Source organism: Crinia signifera, chromosome 4 (assembly GCF_055691185.1).
Source record: "Crinia signifera chromosome 4, ASM5569118v1, whole genome shotgun sequence".
NCBI classification, from domain to species: domain Eukaryota; kingdom Metazoa; phylum Chordata; class Amphibia; order Anura; family Myobatrachidae; genus Crinia; species Crinia signifera.
In genome coordinates this window covers 9360872-9382239 of record NC_139220.1, presented here as the reverse complement: position 1 = coordinate 9382239, position 21368 = coordinate 9360872, and the positions used below count along the sequence as shown (strand labels likewise).

At 49.0% G+C, this 21368-nt stretch overlaps 2 protein-coding genes across 2 annotated transcripts in view; one reads left to right on the top strand and one right to left on the bottom strand.

Annotated features, from left to right (window-relative positions):
* The window catches only part of FOXM1 (forkhead box M1), a 45299-nt gene extending 29891 nt beyond the window's left edge, over window positions 1-15408 (top strand). Inside the window, 8 exon segments of the mRNA XM_083179534.1 lie at window positions 7740-8405; window positions 9607-9752; window positions 10066-10260; window positions 10416-10544; window positions 11965-12000; window positions 12141-12213; window positions 12296-12462; window positions 14035-15408. Of these exon segments, the coding sequence (XP_083035660.1) occupies window positions 7740-8405; window positions 9607-9752; window positions 10066-10260; window positions 10416-10544; window positions 11965-12000; window positions 12141-12213; window positions 12296-12462; window positions 14035-14832 (2210 nt within the window). The 3' untranslated portion in view covers window positions 14833-15408.
* On the bottom strand, window positions 2273-5579 carry RHNO1 (RAD9-HUS1-RAD1 interacting nuclear orphan 1). The gene is made up of 3 exons (XM_083181018.1): window positions 5450-5579; window positions 3270-3588; window positions 2273-2954 (listed from the first exon to the last, which is right to left on the bottom strand). The coding sequence occupies exons 2-3, from the start codon at window positions 3432-3434 to the stop codon at window positions 2394-2396; spliced, it is 726 nt and encodes a 241-aa protein (XP_083037144.1). The 5' UTR covers window positions 3435-3588; window positions 5450-5579; the 3' UTR covers window positions 2273-2393.
* Window positions 15409-21368: the final 5960 nt, after the last annotated feature.

The following is a 21368-nucleotide window of genomic DNA, read 5'->3' as shown; positions in this document are numbered from 1 at the left end:
TCTTATAGGGCTGCAGAAATTGAAAGTTTACTTCTACTAAGGGGAAACTAATGAGCTGCCGAGGCACAACTACTGTGATGGAATCTATACTAAGGGGGCATTACTAAGGTTACTAATATGGGGCACTTCTAAGGGGGGCTGCTATATGAGACTGTTGTGGGGGACAACTAAGGGGCTCCAGAAGAGCTGACCCCTATTTTTTAATTAAAATAAGAAATGTTTCTTTTTTTACCTAGAAGGGGTGTTGTGTCCCATATCAGTCCAGCTGTGCTGCCCAGTGTCCCATATAAGTCCAGGGGTGCCCTCATGTGTGCCGTATAATTCCATGTGTGCACCCATGTGTCCCATATCAGACCAGGGGTGCCCGCATGTGTGCCGTATATTTTCATGGGTGCCCCCATGTGTCCCATATCAGTCTAGGGGTGCCTGCATGTGTGCAGACCATTTATTTATTTGTTTACTGCAAGAGCTGTTAATAGTGCCGTATAATTCCAGGTGTGCTGCTCTTTTTTTTTTTTTATTAAAAGAATAAAGGTTTTTCTTTTTTTACTGCAGGAATGTCGCCATGTCTGCCGTATAATTCCATGTCTGCCACCATCTGTGACGTATTATTCCATATGTGCTCTATCAGGTCAGGGGTGCCCGCATGTGTGATGCATAATTCCAGGTGTGAGCAAAGTCCGCTGTATAATTCAAGGGGTGCTGCCAAGTGTGCTGTATCAGTCCAGTGTTTGTGCCGCCCACTTGTGTTGCTTGTCAGAGTTATTCAACTAACTTGGTGCAACCTTTTGGCCTAAAAACAATATGGTGAGGTGTTCAGAATAGACTGGAAATGAGTGGAGATGAATGTTATTGAGGTTAATAGCACAGGAGCAAAAAAAAAAAAAATTCTGTGATTTTAGCGGTTATTATGCTTTAAAAAATAAATAAAAAAACAGAACCCAAAACCTTGAGGGGGTGTTTTAGAAAAACCCAAAAGGTAATCAGAACCCAAAATGTGAAAAAAGCGGCCGGTGCACATCCCTAGTTATGATCATCTGAACCTGCTGCTTACACTGCTTGTTATGTGAAGAAAAATAGAGAATAAGCCCCAACATCAACACACAGGGCGGACAAAGTGCATGTACTAGGTCAGTACTCTAACCAGCCAAAATGCAGAACACGTTCCATCCGTTTACATCACTTCATTATGCAAACATATTATAGAGTGCGATATAATGATCACACTGTATAATACAGATTACAGAGGTGCTAGCAGCACACCTGTTATGCTGCGTATCCTGTCACACACACAAATATTGTTTTGCTTGTCTGTACCCCCCACAGATCTTACGTTGTCATTGCACTGTGCACCAGATCCAGCTGCAGCTCCCACATCTAAACAAGGTGCTTTATTACTAATGCGCCATACAGAATCTAGATCAGTCCCTTATCATTTTACAAAGCACCTTCCAAAACCCATGCAGTTCCTCTTCCCGGCCTGGGGAGTCACTCTCTGCTGCTTCTAGCACAAGTCTGGTCTGCATATCAGTGCTAAAATACAGACCACAGGGAGCAGAGAGCACAACACCCCAGGCAGGGAAGGGGTACTGCGTCGGTTTTGGAGGTGCAGGGTGCTAGAAGAATCCTACGACTCCTTACCAGGATGCAGGAGTTTTTCATATATGTATAAGAAATCTCCTTTATATGGAAGTCACATTTCAGGAGGACCCAAGATGAATGACACAGCAGGTAGTCAATGTCACCACGTGTGTGATAAGACCACAGAACATTCAGATCTGGGGACACTGAATGGGGTTCATACAAGCGAGCGGCTCTTTAATCATCTCCTACACCCCAGTTACAGATGCAGGTGTAGCACAGCCAACACCACCTGGACTGACTGAACGATTACAGGTTAATCCGTTCCTAAACTTTTTTTAAATCACGGCACCCTAGAGTAATCAGTCATTTTTTTCGTGGCACCCCTAGGCCAAATGTTTCTTACTGAGAAATTCAGAAAAAAAAATTATAACATTAAGTAAATTGTGTTAAACGTCATCCATAGGCGTTATGGGATGAGGGACATGATTTGCCTCGGTTTGTCCACATATTTCAGGATTGGAAGCTACCACTAGTGCTTTTGCCTATTAAATTTACCATAAATAATTTGGTCCTGGACAACCAACCCAAGGCACCCCTGCAAAATGTCCTGGGGCACCCCTGGGAGCCACGGCACACAGTTTGGGAACCACTGGGTTAATCCATTAACACAACCATACGACAAAGGGAGTGATGAACATTAAGTGCGCTGGGAGCTTTAATGCATTACACATCATCTCTGTAGAAGATGATCACTCTCAGTCCATAACCAGCATACAGGGTGATCAATAAGAAGCTTCATCTCAGTCCCATCATGGCTTCACTTGTGTCTGGCTGCTCTTTAGCCTTCCTCGTGATTTCAGGTATTTCATGAGTTCCTGCCGTCTCCGCCATGTGACACGGACGCCGTATTCATGCTCCGGGGTATCTTCTGCCAGCACCGGCCCTGGGCTGTTCTCCAGTGAGGTTACATCACACGGCTCTCCATGCCTCCGGGTAACTGGCGTCTGTATCTCAGCTACGTCACGCGAGAGCAGCTTGCTCGCCTCTGGAGTCTGTACATCAGGGGGGCTAAGAGCCTTACTACAAGGCAGATCCTGCAGAGGAGACCTTGGCACTGGTGCACGCGGAACCAGGCTGGGCTTCGGCCTCCTTGCACAGAAAGATTGAGTTTGTACTAGGTCACCGGCTGCTTGGCTGGTGAACGATAAGGATGGAAATTTACAGACACTCTGTTTCCTCCCTGGTGCCTTCAGCCGGCTCTGGGTGGTATCCCCAGCGCGGCTCTGTAATGTGCTGTTGTTAGAGGTGTGTCGGAAGCGCCGACGTGCCGGAAAATTCAGCTCTACTGTTTGGCTGAACTGCGGTGACACCTGCAAGACAGATAAAAGGTTGTTGGTTATTGCCACAAACAACCGGTTGGAATAAACTGGTATAAAAAAAACCAAGGAACCCACTGTGAGTGATGTCTGCTCAAACAGAATTTACAGTATCCCAACAATAAACAGTGTCCTTTGTAATGACAGCAAAAGCCAAAGTCACCATTGCGGAGGAAAGAACGAGCACTACACAATACCTCCCCCGCTTTTAACCCAGGAACAATTGGTGGAACACACAGAAAAGACACGTCACATGACGGGACCACCAACCACGCAGCAGAGATCAATGCCCAGCAATCACACATTTACCCAAGAAGTAGACGTGTCCTGGTCCACAGCTTTGGTGGGCACACACTTAGAGTCCGCCTTCGGTGGCGCAGCCCCATACTCATGAACAGGACCCTGACGTGGGCTCTCCAGGAAGACCAGGCGCGTTTTTCGTGGATTACAAGTGGTTCGTTTCTTGGGAGGCATCAGCACTTAGTGGCCGATAATGTGGGAACCACATGGTGAAAAGGCGCCTCGGAGTAGCCGGGACAGCGGGAAGCGGTCAGATGATTGCACAGCACGGTTTAGAACATCAAACAACTGCCGGCACGGGACAGGACAGACCAGTACAGCTCCAAACCTAGGAAGGAAGACAAAAGTACAAGACGTTATCACTATTACACAGCAAAACGACGAGAATGCCGGTAATAACCTAAACCTGGCCGAGAAACAGAACAACTCTGGGGGATTTAGGTAATAAGCTTCCAATGTCACAGCGTGACACCGGCAACATTGCAGCTACATTCCAAGTGTCAATCAGTTCTAAAGCTAACTAATATTATTTGTTGGGGTGGAGAAAGCACTCAATGCCCTATTATTTGGTGTGGTCTCTGTTTTTCTTGAAGTGGTGTCTCTATGGGGGGGGAAGGGGGTGTCTGTATAAATTTATTTATTTCCAGTTTCTTATATAGCGCAGCAGATTCCGTTACAGTGTCTTATATAGCGCAGCAGATTCCGTTACAGTGTCTTATATAGCGCAGCAGATTCCGTAGCGCTTTACAATAGTAGACAGTGATAAAACAAACTGGGTAACAACAGACAGACTTGGAGGTAGGAGGGCCCTGCTGCAGGCTTACAATCTATAGGGACATAGGAGGGAAACACAAGGACAGGCACCAGTAATAGCATAGTAGTCCCACCAAGTTACAAGTCCAGAAGGGAAGCTATATAATACATAAGTGCCTTAGAGGGTTATGTGTGCGGTATATAAATATGATAGGCTTTCCTGAAGAGGTGAGTTTTCAGGGAACACTTGAAAGTTTGGAGGCTAGCGTGGAAGGGCATTCCATAGGATGGGAGCAGCCCGACGAAAGTCCTGTAATAGTGAATGGGAGCTAGTGATCCTTACAGAAGAGAGACGCAGATCTTGTGCAGAGCGGAGTGGTCGAGATGGGAGATATTTTGTGATAAGTAGAGAGACATATGCTGGTGCAATATAAATGAGGGTAATTTGCTGCAAAAGGTATTTGTTAGCAGGCACAAGCCTGTAACCCTGACACAGCCACTGCAGCATCACCCTAAGCCTGTAACGCCAGCACAGCCCACGCAGCGTCGTCCTCACCCTGTAACGCCGGGACACAGCCACCGCAGCATTGCCCTCACAGCCCACGCAGCATCGCCCTCAGCCTGTAACGCCAGCACAGCCCACGCAGCGTCGTCCTCACCCTGTAACGCCGGCACAGCCACCGCAGCATCGCCCTCACAGCCCACGCAGCATCGCCCTCAGCCTGTAACGCCGGCAAAGACCACGCAAAACATCGTCCTCACCCTGTAACGCCGGCACAGCCACCGCAGCATCGCCCTCACCCTATAATGCTCATTCTTAACCTACAAGTATGTACCCAGAACCTCAGTGCTGTGGTAAAGTAATACTAACCACTATGCTATCTATGCTGTGCAACTGAATAAACCCCCATAATATATATATATATATATATATATATATATATATATATATATATATATATATCCACACATAGGCCAGGGTTACCTACCTGACCCTCTCCATGAGGGAGAAAATGCCCTGTTTCTGGACTTCCCTGGTAATGTAGGATTGCCAGCACCTGTGGTGACACCTTTCTTATCAGTTACCTAGCTCCCCACAGGTGCTGGCAATCCTACATTACCAGGGAAGTCCAGGAACAGAGCATTTTCTCCCTGAAGGAGAGGGTCAGGTAGGCAACCCTGAAATATATGAATGTATGTTAGGGTGACCAACTCATCCCTTTAATCCGGGACACATATTAATTACACAGGTTCTGTGGCTGGTTTTCACCTGGTTTTAAACTACCACAGAACCTGTGTAATTAATGTGTCCCGGATTAAAGGGATGAGTTGGTCACCCTAATGTATGTATACATACATACATACCCTTGTGACCACAAGAACACCCCCACCCCCACTCCCACTCCGGTGTCCCCCTGCCCACTACCGCCGCTAACCTGACAGCTCCCGGTACAAGCCTTGGCTTCCTCACTCCGAGCCGCCTGCCCCTTACTACTTTGTTTGTGCAGTCCGAATAAGCTACGCGCTCCGTGATTGGCCGCTGGCCTACTCAGGAAGCACGGCTCCGCTCTGCGATTGGCTGCTGACCATCCGGGGAGTTCGTTTCGCGCGCTGTGATTGGGTCAAGAATCAGGGTATTCGCGACAAACGGCTGCGCCGTGATTGGCCGCCGCAGGGGGGACGCCGGGACCTCCTGCTCGATTGGCTGTTGAACGGCCGCCAGCCGCTGCGATTGGTCAGGTCCGACGCCTGACGGGACAGTGACGCAAAAGCGCGAAGATTCAAACAGCGGCGGCAGCAGCAGGAACAGGAGCGGCGAAGTAAGGGAGCGGTGAGGAGGCGGCTGTATGGGTATATATGCCGGGGGGTTGTCGGTGTGGGACTCATGGGGCGGGGGGTGACGTCGGTATTGCCACACACACACAGGCTGTCAGGTTCCGGGGAGGCGCAGGCTCTGTGTGCGGCCGGGAGGATGGAGGCCTGAGGGCAGCCATTGTGTACAGGCCTCTGTCAGCTGTGTGCCAGGCCCCTCTGCTGGTGCTGTGCCATGGCACTACAAGTCTCAGCATGCCCTGCTGCAACCAGACCTGGTACTTTTAGTTCCACTGCAGCTGGGGACAACCCTGTGTGTGTGTGTATATGTGTGTATATATATATATATATACACACACACACACACACACACACACACTAAGGCACCCATCATGTTTCAGACAAGGTGGCTGGCTGTGCTCACCACAAGTTACGACTCCCAGTCAACATTGGAAAAACATGTTGATTATTTTTGTGTTGACATCTTGAACCTGTCGACCTGTCATCTGGCTGCCACCCAAGGCATATGTACGTGTTCCCCAACACAGGGTTACTGCATGTGATCATTGCGCTATAAAGCATTCAGACGCAGGACACTGTAGCAGGCTTGTCATCTGACCTATGGTTTATAGTACGTGCTCTGCTGAACGCCTTTCACTGGAGTGACCTCAGGCAGCTGCCTGCAGCTCTTTGAACTGCCCAAATATTGGAACTTTGCACACGCACTTGGGTGGATATTCTGATTTATTCGCAAGGCTTGTGGGTCTACCAAACCCCACCTTGCAAATGGTTGCCTAGTGCCACCCATTCACAAGGGCAGCTTGCCCGCAGGGCATGCAAATAACATCCATTAACATCCATTCGCACGCCAGGGGTAACCTCCCACATCACTTGATGGTGGCCGACTATCTGAAGATGTGGAAGGTGCACGCATATGTGAGGTTGCTCTAAGCAACGTGCATGTTCAGGGGGAAGTGGGTGGGCATCTGGTGATGTCGGCTGCTTGCCCACCCCCCACCCACCCACCTGTCTGTCATGCCACATTAGCATGAAAACGCCTGGCGTTCTCATGGGAACGCCGATGAGTTCACATATGCTAATGGGGCCGCCCATCTCCCCACGCCTCTGGTGTGTTGGGTGCGTGCACCCGCAGAACAGTATGTTTGCGGAGGGTGCACGCACGCTGCGTATACAGATGCGCACTAACAAAGGCCCTAGATCCGTACTGCACATGTGCACTATGGGTTTACAATGGCGGACACAGCGACTGCCTCCGTTTATGCCCTTTTTCGTGTGCCCGTATTACAATCCTAGTTCCTGACTGTTGCGCTGCTTGTTTTAGATTGTCAGTTCTTATTCCCAATTGTTCACATTTATTCTGTCAGACTGATGTTTTGTTTTATTTTGCTTTATGCCTTTGCTGCCTCATAAAGTTTTTTTTTTTTTTAAACAAAAAAAAAAAAGCCCACCTTTTTAAATTATATTAAAATAAACCTTGGTTAAAAATGCATGCAGTGTTTTTTATGAGTGTTATATCATACCGAGCCCTAAAGTTTGTCTTGCCCTGTATGGGAAATGTATTCCATTGGTTAAATGGGACATACAAATAGCTGGTTATATTAACTGTTCATAAATAATTAAGGCTGCTATATTCACAACAAAGTTACGTACTTTGCTGTGGCCAGAGTGGTATTCATGTTAGGGCCTTGGGGGAAAATGGGATACTTGCTCACCTTTCCCGGCTGTTCCAGGAGGATAGGCTAGTATCATTCACATCTCATGATTTTCCTGAACAGTAAATATTATTTTTCTTGATACCTCCTACAAATTTCTTAACAATTAATGTCCTGTTTCTTCTGTACGTTACAGCTGCGTTCTCCCTCCTTTTCATCAGGATCGGTTTTTGCAATGGATAACCGCTTCAGCTTTACACCATGAGATCAAGCCCCCGAAGGCCACTGATACTCAAGAGACGCAGATTGAACCTTCCCTACGAAGATGTCCCCCGCGGTGCTGAAGCTGCGGAACAGAGACCGACCTCCATGACCGCAGTTGCGGAACAACAGGGAAAGGACTTGGTTCAAAAGATGGGGCTAATGGGGACCCCTGGACCAAGCATGCTTGGAGATACGGAAACCAGAGCAAAACCTGATCCAAGCGCAGTCCAATGGTTGGTGGTACCGGAAACAACACAACAGACCCGGCGTTCTGAGGCTGTTGCAAGTCCCAACCAGAGCCACAATGCCAGTTTAGGAATCTCCACTTCTTTTACGCCAAATTCTCCGGCAGTCCGGTCAGACGCTCCTGGGGTTTCGCCTGGAATAAGAATCATGGGTCACCCAACCATTCCAAATACACAGCTTGTGGTTATCCCCCCAAACTCTGATGTGGAAAGTATCATACAGGCATTAACTGTCAGGGGTAAGGAGAGTGGGCCCAACAAATTTATCCTCATCACTGGGAGTGCCTCCTTTCACGCGCAGGCTGAAAAACTTGGGTTTCAAAACAAGGAGATGCAGACTTTACAGATCAACCCCACTCCCTCGTCCCCCCATCAGATTCCAGCTGAGAACAGGAAAGGTAAATTAATAAAATTAACAATTAAGGCAAATGTTTTGTTCCGGACTGAAATCTTTTTTTTTATTTTAAACAGTGCATTTGCTTTTCTTTTGAGACGTCCTCTACAAATCAGTATCTCCTTTCTAAAATCTGGATAGGCTCCTGTATGTCCTTCAGTTACAGACACATGCTCTCATTAATTCAGAGGGGGGGTGTGGAGCTTACACTGGGTAGAACAGATTACAGGTATTGCTCGGAGAGCGGATGCAGTCAGTATACCGATGCTGGCCAGAAGACCAGCGCCACATCCTCAAAGGATCAAGGTGCCGAAACAGCCAGAATCCTGATAGTTGAGTGTGCGGGGAATTGGAACATGCTGGGGATGGTTAGGGTCAGGCGCTAGTTGAGGGACATAGGGTTAGGCTGTGGGAGGAGATTCCCTGCTATTGGATGCCAGCGCCAATATACTGACTGACGGCATCCTGATTGCTGGTCATCCCTAGGTCCCTCTGATGATGACATCATGTGGCTATAGTCACCAAGGCAGTGACACGAGACTTGTTAATCAATCATAAAAGCCTGAAGAAACAAACCAAGGAAAAGGAAAATTCAATAGTGAATGCAGGGGAGCTTATAACATACCAATGGGGGGGGGGGGATGGATTGTGATGGCTTTTAATCAGCAATCACAGCTACACATCTGTAAGCACCAAACAGTTGGCTTTGCTGTAATGTTTGACGTGAATATACCCCATACAGACTGCATTGATATGTGAGATTTGATGGCTCTCAGAATGCTCTGATTGTACAGTAGCCACATACTTTTATCCAGGGCTATTTCTAAAATTCTAAATCTTTGGGACTCAATGGGGGCGATCCTATTAACTGTGAAGGGTGCTATGTGCCGTTGCCATGGCGTTTTAATACAGACAATGGCACCTGATCTCACACCTTTCATGGGCTCTTCATCAGAGGTAATGATGGTGACTGTCCAGAAAGCGGGTTTTATAAATCTCTGTGTTAGGGAGTTTCCGGTGTCGCTGCACCACACACAGTTTGAGTCTGTAGCGTATACATACAAGACTTTGTCCTACTTATACAGTTCATTGTCTGCCCTGTCCTTCATGTAGCATAGCGGGGATGGTTTGTAATTCTTACCAGTTCTTCTGAATCTCCATGAGATGAAAGTGGCATTTAATATGCTCTTCGGTCTTCTTATTAGAACCTCAGGAGACCATGGATGCTGACATTAGCCCGACCAACATACAGCAGCTGGGACAGAAGAGCCCAGAGGTGCAGGAACCGCCCAACATAAAGATTGAACATGATGAGAAGGAGAACCACACACCTATGATGGTCAGTGTTAAGGTGAGCTTCTAGCTGGGAGTAGTCGTGTCTATGGAGAGGGTTCCTTGCAGTATAACACATAGGGCAGATTCAGTTCTAAGGCACTGGTGTGGTGTGCACAACACAGCTGTGTGTCTTCGCTGATTTTCCTTTGCACCCAATAGAGGTGGCCGGGAAACCCAGTAATTAATGCCAACCGTAATGTGCGCACGGCCGTGATGTCCGGCGGCGCTTCCCGAGAATCGCATCTGCCCTATGTCTTCAGCTTCTGACCAGTGATGTCCTAAAGAAAGAAATAATTGACATTATGAAAGTTTGAGTCTCGTGCCCTCAGGTGGAGGAAGAACTGGCAATGCCCCCCCAGAAGTGGAAGGTTTCCATCGCAGAGCGCCCCCCATATTCTTACATGGCCTTGATCCAGTTTGCCATTAACAGCACGGCCAGCAAACGCATGACCCTGAAAGACATCTACACCTGGATTGAGGACCACTTCCCCTATTTCAAGAATGTGGCTAAGCCTGGTTGGAAGGTATTGTCTGCAGCTGACCGCGAACCATATAATGGTATAATGGGTGTAGGGAGGGCGGTAATGTGGGGCAGCTGTAAGAGTCCTGGGTTCTCCCTCATGCAGTCGTTCCTGTTCTCTGCTGCTCCTGAGGAACCTGTTCTTTTGTGTTCCCTCAGAATTCCATCCGACACAACCTCTCATTACATGACATGTTTGTGCGAGAGACCCCCGGTAACAACAAGATTTCCTATTGGACCATCCACCCCCAGGCCAATCGCTGTCTGACGCTTGATCAGGTCTACAAGGTGAGTTTAGCGTCACATCTCTGGTTGTCATTTATAAGCTTGGGGGTACCGCGGAACAGTATTCACCCCCTAAAACTGTTACTCCATTATAATTTTATTTGAGTGCCCCACATCTGCCTTTTACCATAAAACGTACTGTTCCCATATAAAATATTTGTCTGTGACCGGTGATGTAAGTTCCTGAGGGCTAAGGTAGCAGTCCACCAACGCATCCAGAGATGCGGCTCCTCCTAACATGGCAGCCTGCTGCAGAGGCGTGATGGGCCCCTTGTAAGCATAGTCTTTAAATTGTTGTTCAGACTTTCATGCATATTAATATCAAACCATGACCTTATTTAGCAGATATTCTGAGTCTAGGATGATCAAAATAGATAGAAAGTGTGTGTAGGGTTCCACTGTAATCTCTGAGAATCTGTATGTGTGCACAGACCAGACGCACAGCCGCCAGGTCCTGAGTTATGTGATGTCATTGTCATGTAGGCGAGATGCACAGCTGCCAGGTCTGGGGTTATGTGATGTCATTGTCCTGTAGGCGAGACACACAACCGCCAGGTCCTGTGTTATGTGATGTCATTGTCATGTAGGCGAGATGCACAGCCGCCAGGTCTTCGGTTATGTGATGTCATTGTCATGTAGACCAGACGCATAGCTGCCAGGTTCTGTGTTATGTGATGTCATTGTCATGTAGACCAGACGCATAGCTGCCAGGTCCTGTGTTATGTGATGTCATTGTCATGTAAACCAGACGCACAGCCACCAGGTCCTGGGTTATGTGATGTCATTGTCCTGTAGGCGAGACGCACAGCCGTCAGGTCCTGGGTTATGTGATGTCATTGTCCTGTAGGCGAGACACACAGCCACTCCTGGGTATGTGATGTCATTGTCATATAGACCAGCCGCACAGCCGCCAGGTCCTGTGTTATGTGATGTCATTGTCATGTAGACCAGACGCACAGCCGGCAGGTCCTGGGTTATGTGATGTCATTGTCGTGTAGACCAGACGCACAGCCACCAGGTCCTGTGTTATGTGATGTCATTGTCATGTAGACCAGACGCACAGCCACCAGGTCCTGGGTTATGTGATGTCATTGTCCTGTAGGCGAGACGCACAGCCGCCAGGTCCTGGGTTATGTGATGTCATTGTCATGTAGACCAGATGCACAGCTGCCAGGTCCTGGGTTATGTGATGTCATTGTCCTGTAGACCAGACGCACAGCCGCCAGGTCCTGGGTTATGTGATGTCATTGTCCTGTAGGCGAGACGCACAGCCGCCAGGTCTTGTGTTATGTGATGTCATTATCATGTAGACCAGACGCACAGCCGCCAGGTCTGGGGTTATGTGATGTCATTGTCATATTGGTTAATGTTGCATTGTTTCTATCTTTCCACAATGGGCTTCTGTCTGCTGCGGCTCCTCTAGGCCACCGGCTCCGCTCCTTCTGTCAGCATCGAATCGGTAAGAACTTGCACTGTGCACTCTACTTCCTGTAAGGCCTCTCTGGGCTACTTGTATTTCCAGTCTCTCTGTCTGTCTCTGTGTCTGTCTGTCTGTCTGTCTCTCTCTCGTACGCTGTTAGATAATGACCTCTATTGCAGCAGCAGCCGCCGCCGCAGAGACCGATCCCAGAGCTGGGCAGGAGCGTGCAGTGTGCAGCTACCAGCAGTAAAGGTGTGTGCTCTCCTCTGCCAGTCATAGCTGGATACTGTACGTATCAGACTTCCCTGTAATAATCTGCTTCTTCCTCCGCCAGCTCCAGAACGACGAATGAAACCCCTCCTGCCGCGGATCGACTCCTATCTGATCCCGGTCCAGTTTCCTGTCACTCAGCAGGTATTATTCTCTCCGCTGGAGTTCTGCACTGACCCTGGTCCGGCTGATGGGCCGCAATGCAGCAAGCGTATGAAGATCGCACCCAAGGTCAGTTACGGGACAAGCGACATACATATGTTCACCCAGTATGTTGCGGAAAAGTGGGCGTATCTATCCTTTTTGAATGACTCCAAATAAAGGGCATTATACAGATGTGCCCACATCTAGCCTACTAGTTGAGCCATGCCGTTGTGTTACTTGGTAGGGCCGAGCAATGTTTTGTTCAACCTTTTCCTTTACCTGTGTCTTATTCGCATTGCTATGCATATACAACACACAAGCAGACCTTGCTGATTAAAGTGCTATGCAGCATGCCTATTTTCTGTTTGCAACTGCATTTCCAATCTCTGCATAAGAAACGCTACATTAATGGTTCTGGGAATGTAACATTCCATTCCATATGCAGATACAGCCACACACATATCACTTTAATCAGCAAGTTCTGCTTGTGCGTCCTATAGGCATAGCAATGTGAATAAGAGGCATTAGTAGAGTACAAACTGAACGGCCGTCTCCCTGATGCCAGGCATTAAGGCTAGATGTAGGAGGACGCAGCTTTATTCTGTGACCGCGCATTAAAGAACAGACTGCATACAGTTCAGTAAATACCGTACACGTACAGCACAGGGGCTGTATTACTTCCAATTGTAAAGCGCAACGGAATATATAAGAAACTGTAAATAAAGATATAAATTATCCGGCAGCAGTATATGTGGGAGCAGCCAGAGATGCACCCCATATAAGATGAAGTATTGGGGGCAGTGGTGCAGTGTGATATGCTGGACACACTGAGGGGTAGATGTATGAAGCGGCGATAAGGGAGGAGAAGTGATAAAGTGCCTGGTACTGTATCACCGGCCAATCAGCTCCTGACTGTCCCTTTTTGAACCCATGCTGTAACGTAACAGTCAGGAGCTGATTGGCCGGTGGTTAAGTACCAGGAACTTTATCACTTCTCCTCCCGTATCACTGATTCATACATCTACCCCGAGTACATTGTAGCGTGGAATACAATTGTGCAATGTGTATTAGTGTGCCGTAACCCACGGCATCGTGTTCAACTACAGCGCTCAGTGTTCTGGCTCACCTGCGAGCAGCTAACGCCATCATCTGATGGTGCCGCCGGATATGGCGTATTGGTGCCCATTGCAGAGTTTTATTAACCCTTTGGTTGCCAACGTTGCTGTGAGAGCTGAACAAAACATCCGCTAAAAATGCCAACGCCTAAGTCGAGGAATATCCATCACTTTCGCTATTGCCGCAAATGATTTGAAGTTAATTCTATGAAGATGGCACCCAAAGGGTTGAATAAATGAGTTTTTCTGAAAGCAGCTCCTGTTTCAGGCTATTATACAGCTATAGCAATAATATCTATAAACTACATATAAAATATTTTAGCCACGTTTGTGTCTGATGTAAATATTGTAAAGTGACCTTCCCTAGGAGACTGTTGCAGCTGTTGTCCATAGCAACTGATGCTAGCTATTTTATAGAATGGTTACTATAGACAACATCTCCTCTTGTCCTCCGTCGGAGGTTGCTTTAATCGCTGCATTTTCCGCAGAGAACTGAAAGCCGCCAGGAGTTTGCTGTAATGACTGATGTCTGGTTCTCTGTCAGGTTCCCATAGAGACAAAGGAGGAGCCGCCCTCAGCGCCCGCACTTCTCCCTGTTAAAGTTGACCACATCTCCCCGAATGAGAGGACGTCTCCCCCTTCTCAGTGTAAGCAAACGAGCGGATCGCGGAGGAAGCAGCAGCTGGTCACCCCCCGGTCCGTAGAGCCGGAGCTCGTCCTTCCAGACAGCAGCGGCTCCGATTCTGGCCTGGACACAGACTTCTCCTTCCTGCAGGATACGCAAGCACAAGAGGGGACCTCGCAGCTCACTCAGGACGAGACCTATTCCTTCAAGACCCCCATCAAGGAGAAACTTTTAATGCCCCCTTCATCTTCCACTCCCAGCAAGCCGGTTGACGGGGGTCCCCTCCAGCTGTGGGAAGCGGAGATGCCCCAACCCAGAGATCCCCTTCCAGAATTTAGTCCTGTCCGATTCCCTATAGGCTCTGCTCTCACCCCCTACAAAGACAGCTTTGGTGCCCTGAGTTTTGGGGAGACCCCTTTTAAAGACCTGCCGTACTTTGGTTCCCCCGCAGATCTATTGGGGCATCTGTCCCCTGCTTCCCCCCAGGCAGAGATGATGGACACGCCATCAGCTCCGCAGAGACAAAAGCGTTGCTCCAAGGAGCTGCAGGTAGGGGGCTCCACTAACCGCTCGCTGCTGGAGGGACTGGTGCTGGACACTACAGATGAGAGCCTGAGTAAGATCCTCTTAGACATCAGCTTCAGCGCCCTGGAGGAAGACAATGGTCTCGGAGTGGACAATTCATACTGGGGACAGCTGCTTGCAGAGTTGAGATAGGAGTTAGCTCAATAAGGAGGTGGCATGAAGGGAACCGTTCCGTCTCTTCCCAGCGGTTGAGGCTCGGATCCTCCTACACCGATAGCTGATGGTACAGCCCATGTTCGGTGGACTGGAAGTGCTCCTGTCTAGTTAGTTGGGAGTTTCTTTGTTAACTTTCTAAACTCCTCGGCTTATGTCATAGTTGGCTGTCTGACGCAATGAAGGGGTTAAATCCATACAAATCTTAATATCTTCTGACATATCAGCGACTGCAGATCCTGCACCTCGCGGCTTGTTTAATTATGGTATATGGGACTGTACATCTAAAATATGCCTGCACCCCGACCCGCTCTGTGCATTTGCTTTGGTACTGACTGTATTTCCACAACCTATATTTATATATTTACTTTTGTATATACTGTACATTCTTCAGGCGTAGCCCCCCCCATATTGCAAGTCACTTTATTGTAAATGAGTGTTATGTGCATCCCCCGGTCCCCCAGCTGTGGCCGCTTCCTGTCCGCATCACCTTTTGTATTTGTGCAATGATGATTTTATCATAAAGTTGAATGTCCTGATGGGACGATCCCTACAGCTACTGGTCAGTGTCCTCTCGCTATAAAAGGATCAGTATATGGTTAACGGGTTTATACCAAATTACAGGGAAATATTTTTGTTTGCAGGGTGGTCAGAAAACATCAAATGACTACCCGGTATTGTCGCAGCGGAGCGATTACCGGCAGCCTGCTTGGAATGAGGATTTCATGGGAAAGTGAGCGTTTGGGATGTGGCAGCCATACTGCAGACGGGACGTTGCTGTTTTCGCAGCTTTTATGTGGTGGTAACTGCGATAGTGTACGCAGAGAAACATGGCGCCCGTGTTGCTACTGCCGCATCCAGTCTGTGTGTGGCCATAGGACTACCCTAGCCTTTATTGCATATAGGCTGCGAATGGATATGTAATGGTGAATGAGTTTGCAATGGTTCCAGTGTGCGTCTCTCTTCATATCCAGACGGCAATTTAACTTGCTGACATTTGCTGCTCCGTAGCCTAGAAAATCGCAATTGCAGCACATGCGAACACGTTATGCCCTTACTTCTAATCCAGTGGTTCTCAAACTCGGTCCTCAGGTCCCCACACAGGTCACCCGGCAGGTGCACTCATTACTCACTGACACATTTTGAAAGATCCACAGGTGGAGCTTATTATTTCACTTGTGATTCTGTGAGGAGACCTGGAAAACATGCACCGTGTGGGCTCCTGAGGACCGACTTGGAGAACCTGTGTTCTAATCCATATATGTTGACGACATCCGGCGCCACCTAGAGGCAAATAGTTATTAAATATGACCTCTGGTTCTCTCTCGGTAACATGTGATGCCGAGTTGTCACCTCGTCTGATCATCTTCCATTTAAAAATGAGTGTCAGCGTCAAAAATACCTTATGGTATTTTGAAGGCTTATTATTTTTTTCTGAAGTGATCCAACCGCTTAGATTATGTGGAAAGTTGCTTACTGCCTGCTTCCAGATTTCTTTGTGCTAGTATGGAGATTCCCATACTGTCCACAAGGTACACTAGCAATTCAGCTTTCGAGGGTGTCCATGTTTGTGTACAGATAGTTTAATCAAACGGACTAAGGTAATAAGGGGGTGATTCAGATTTGGTTTGCGAATGGACGAACCCATGTGCACTACAGGTGGGGCAGATGTAACAGGAGTGGTTGTGCCAGAAACCACAAGATGTGAGCAAGTCTGTATGGGTCGAATATGTGCCCCTCCCCATGTAGGTAACAGGAGCAGATGCCCCAGGAGATGCGGGTAAGTCTGCATAGGTGGAAATGCCCCTCCCTCCACATGCAAGTAACAGGAGCGGATGCCCCAGGAGTTGCTGCTGTGAGCAATGTTCCAGTACTGGCTGGAGAGTTCCGGTAAGAAATAACCGGGGTGCTGGGGGCTTGTTACAGGGAAAGAAAACCGAAGCCCCGTGCATTGATCACGAGTAGTAAGTATATAATGTAGCAGTGACCAAACTGGGTGCCGCAGGGCACTTGCAGGGGTGCTGTGGGTGGGCCTGCATTAAATCAGTTGAAGGATGTGTGTACAGGTGCTTGCCTGACCCCAAAAATAATTGACCCTTAGGGTTCTCCAAATAATCAGTGTATTATGGTGTCATAAAGCTGATGATTTGGGGCCCGCGGGCTCCTGGCTGTACTGTTAAAGCGTTGATCATTTACAAAGCAAATCCTGAACCGCCAACCCCACCTGTACAGGTGGCAAGAGGGTGGCAGTCAGTGCGCCGAGGATGACTGGGTATGGGTCATTGGTCGACATGCGTTGGGTCAACCACTGAAGGTTGATGAGGCTTAGGTCGACATGCATTTTTCCTAGTGTTCCTGCTATGCTTTTTTTAGCGGGTCCGATTTTTAAAGGGCAAAATGCGCCCTGCCCCGCTAAAAATAGCCTGGTGCCTGCCCCGACTGCTTGCATGGAGAAGCCCAGCGCCGCCTTAGACGGCGATGCCCGGCGCTTCCCCGGTATCATGGCACCTTTAGTGGTGGCGGCGGCCGCCGGGCCCACCCCTTTTGTGACGTCGGTGTCCCAGGACAGCCCACAAGTGTGACGTCGGTGGGCCCGGTCCGCCCCCCGGCGCCCTGCCCGCCCGAAAAGCTACACTGAACATTATCCTTTTTTTTGGGGGGGTCCCAAATGTCGACAAGGATACCATTGACGTGTGCCACGTCCCCTTGCTGTGCTTGCCACTTGTATTCTACCCCTACACCGTAGTGGATGGTAGATCATGAAATACCAACCCTCGTCTAAAAAAAAAAGTGAAAAAATTCATGTTGACCTTTTTGACTGTTGACCCAATGCTTGTTGACCTTTCAACCCAATCAGCTATGTCAAGCAGGTGTTGACTTTCAGCGGTCAGCCCAAGGCATGTCGGCTTAAATAGGGTTGAACTAGGGACCGAATCCCCTTTAAACTAATACAGTTTTCATGGCGCCATTGAATGAAGGAGGAGCCTGTATCTTGTGCCCCCCCCCAACCAAATCCACCTCTGCATCCGTACGATGTTATTGCATCACCACCACTACGCATGCGATAAAGATGGAATGCGTGCAACTGAGACAAACTGAAGCCTCCACGTATAGGGCTCCAGGCTGCACGGGGACTGTCCAAGCCGCCTCGTTTTGCGCCAGACGTGTTTGTGCGCCTTTTCAAATTTTCATATTACATCTGCAAACTTGTTAAGAGATCTTTTATTTTTTAACTATTTAATCTCTATAATAAATAGATATTAAGACAGACAAGTGCACAAACATATGTATCATTGAAAAAAAGAATTGCTCAGCAATTAGACATTGCTAACTTTTTTATATAGATATATACAGATGTAGCGGCTGTCATTCTTGCAGGGGCTGGCGGTCAGATTCCCTTACAACGGAGGTCTGCCCCCCTCCCCCCAACCCTGCCCATCTCCCTGAAGCGGATGGGCAGGGTTCGCATCCCAGTCAGATGAAGCGTCAGCTCGCCAGCGGGGGCATTCTGGCACGCATCTGTACATACAGTGTATATATAGCAACATTGGATGGTGTAGTGGTTAGCATTACTTCCTTACAGCGCTGAGGTCATGGGTTTGATTCCCACCATGGCCCTAACTGTGCGGAGTTTGTATATTCTCCCCGTGCTTGCGTGTGTTTCCTCCGGGTACTCCGGTTTCCTCCCATAATCCAAATATACACTGGTAGGTCAATTGGCTCACAACAAAATTACCCCTAGAATGTCTGTGTGTGCGTGTACATGTGGTAGGGAATATAGACCACTGAGGCAGGGACTGTGAATGTTGAAATATTTTCTGTGTGCGCTATATAAATAACTGGTAATAAATAATAATAATATCTTATATATTTGGCTACATCTGTCACTCAAAGTGTATCTGACCCTCTAACGCTGGGTGGAGCCTCTGACTCACATGACAGAGAACCAGCCCAGTGAGCCCACAGTCATAGGAGGGACACGTTGCTCTACTCCTGCACTTTGCCATCACCTGTGTTGAAGCACCTTTCCTATCAATTAACCTGTTCAACACAGATGGAGGTAATCATACATTAGGAAGAAAGTCCAGCGGCAGAGCATTGTGTCCCTCCTGGCATGGGTCATGTTGGGAGGTATGCACAGTGCCAGACACCCTCTGCCTCCCCATGTGACACAGCTACTCACCAGACACACCAGGTGAGCGCCCCCCCTCCCGCGATTCGCGCACGCCCCCGCGAACCCCTCCTACCGCAATTTGCGGCACCACCCACGATTTGCGGCAACCCCAGCCCCCACGACCCCCCCTCTGGCGATTCGGGGCACCCCGCGACCCCCCCTTCTGCGATTCGCTGCGGCACCCCCCCCTCGCGGCAAACCCCCCCCGGCCCCGCGACCACCCCCTCCCGCGATTCGCTGCAACCCCCGCGCCCACCCCTCCCGCAATTCGCAGCACCCACCCCCGCGACCCCCCCTCCCGCAATTCATGGCACACACCCACCCCAGACGCCGCAATTCACAACAACCCCAGGATCAAATGGCACATGCAAAACACTGACACGGCTATGGTCGACGATGAAAAAGGTTGACATGAGTTTTGAAGATTTATTTTTCATTTTAAGAATGTTTTCATATTCATTCTCATGTGTCGACATGGTCACCAATGAAGTGCCACACTTATGTCAACATTTAATGTGTTGACCTTTCTGTGTTGATTTTTTCTTGTGGCGATTTGCGGCACCCCCTCCCGCAATTCGCGTCACCCACCCCCCACGACCCCCCCTCACAATTCGCAGCCACCACCACCCCCCCCCCCCCCCCCCCCCCATTTACGGCAACCCCACGATTAAATGGCACATGCAAAACACTGACATGGCTATGGTCGACAATGAAAAAGGTTGACATGAGCTTTTGAAGATTTATTTTTTACTGTTTTCATATTCATTCTCATGTGTCGACATGGACACCAATGAAGTGCCACACTTATGTCAACATTTAATGTGTTGACCTTTCTGTGTTGATTTTTTTTTGTGGCGATTTGCGGCACCCTCCCGCGATTCGCAGCACACCCCCCACAATTTGCAGCACCCCCAGCGACTCCTGCGATTCGCGGCTCCACCCCGTGACACCCCCCCTCCTGCGATTCGCAGCACCCTGCGACCCCCCCCCCTCCCACGATTCGCGCCAAACCCCCGGGCCCCCCCTCCCGTGGTTCGCGGTACCCCCCTACCGCGATTCCCCCCCCCCGACCCCCCCCTCCTGTCATTGCGGCAACCCCCCGCGACCCACCCTCCCACGATTCACTGCAACCCCGCGCGCCCCCTCCCACGATTCGCGGCACCCACACCCCCCCTCCCGCAATTCACGGCAACCCCAGGATTAAATGGCACATGCAAAACACTGACACGGCTATGGTCGACAATGAAAAAGATTGACATGAGTTTTTGAAGATTTATTTTTCTTTTTTTGAATGTTTTCATATTCATTCTCATGTGTCGACATGGACACCAATGAGGTGTCACACTTATGTCAACATTTACATGTGTTGACCTTTCTGTGTTGATTTTTTCTTGTGGCAATTTTTTTCCAGTGACAACTATGTGCACGTCAACCTAGACATCATCAACCAATTCTTTGTATAATATATAACACCTGTTCTGTTTTACTGTAGGTGCTTTAAGACAGATCTTTTACTGCTACTATTACTGTTTATGTAAATGCATTCTGAATGACAGCAACATCCTTCCATCCTTCTACAAGAATATATAACCAACTAGGTTGATTCATCGCGCCCCGTGCCCTCCCTCCCGCAAATCGCAGACCCCCCGCGCACCCCCCCTCCCGCGCTTTGCGGACCCTCTCCCGCGATTCACGGACACCTGCGCCCCCTCCCTCCCTTGATTCACGGCACCCCCCGTGCCCCTCCCGCAATTCACGGCACCCCTAAGCCCCTCTTAAGTCCCCCGTATACTCACACACCCCTATCACTACCCAGCTTCCTGCTCTCCTGAACCGTAACTTCCATCACTGGGGAGTTGCTGACGCTGTTTTGCCCACATGCCCCTATCATGCCTCATAGCCCAGCCTCCTGCTCTCATGCACCCTAACTCCCACCCAGTAGGAGGAGACACTGACTCAGGGCCACCATCCTGTACTGCCACGCTGGACCCTCACCCACTGGCAGAAGCTGCACAGTATCTCCCACCCTCCTCTTTAGTCCCCCTTATTCCCACACACCCCTATCACTACCCAGCCTCCTGTTTTCCTGTGTCGTGACCTCCGCCAGTGGGGAGCCGCTGATTCAGAAACACCCTACTATACTATTGCACACACACCTAAACAACATGCACACACAGCCCCCCCCCCCCCACACCCACAAATGTCACTGTACCATCCACACTATCAATGTACATCTTACTCTGTAACCGCTTTTTAATTCAACAAAACAATACACACCCCCTTCCAAATCATATGCTCTCTATTTAACACATTTCACCTATAACTCAAGTTGCAATACAGG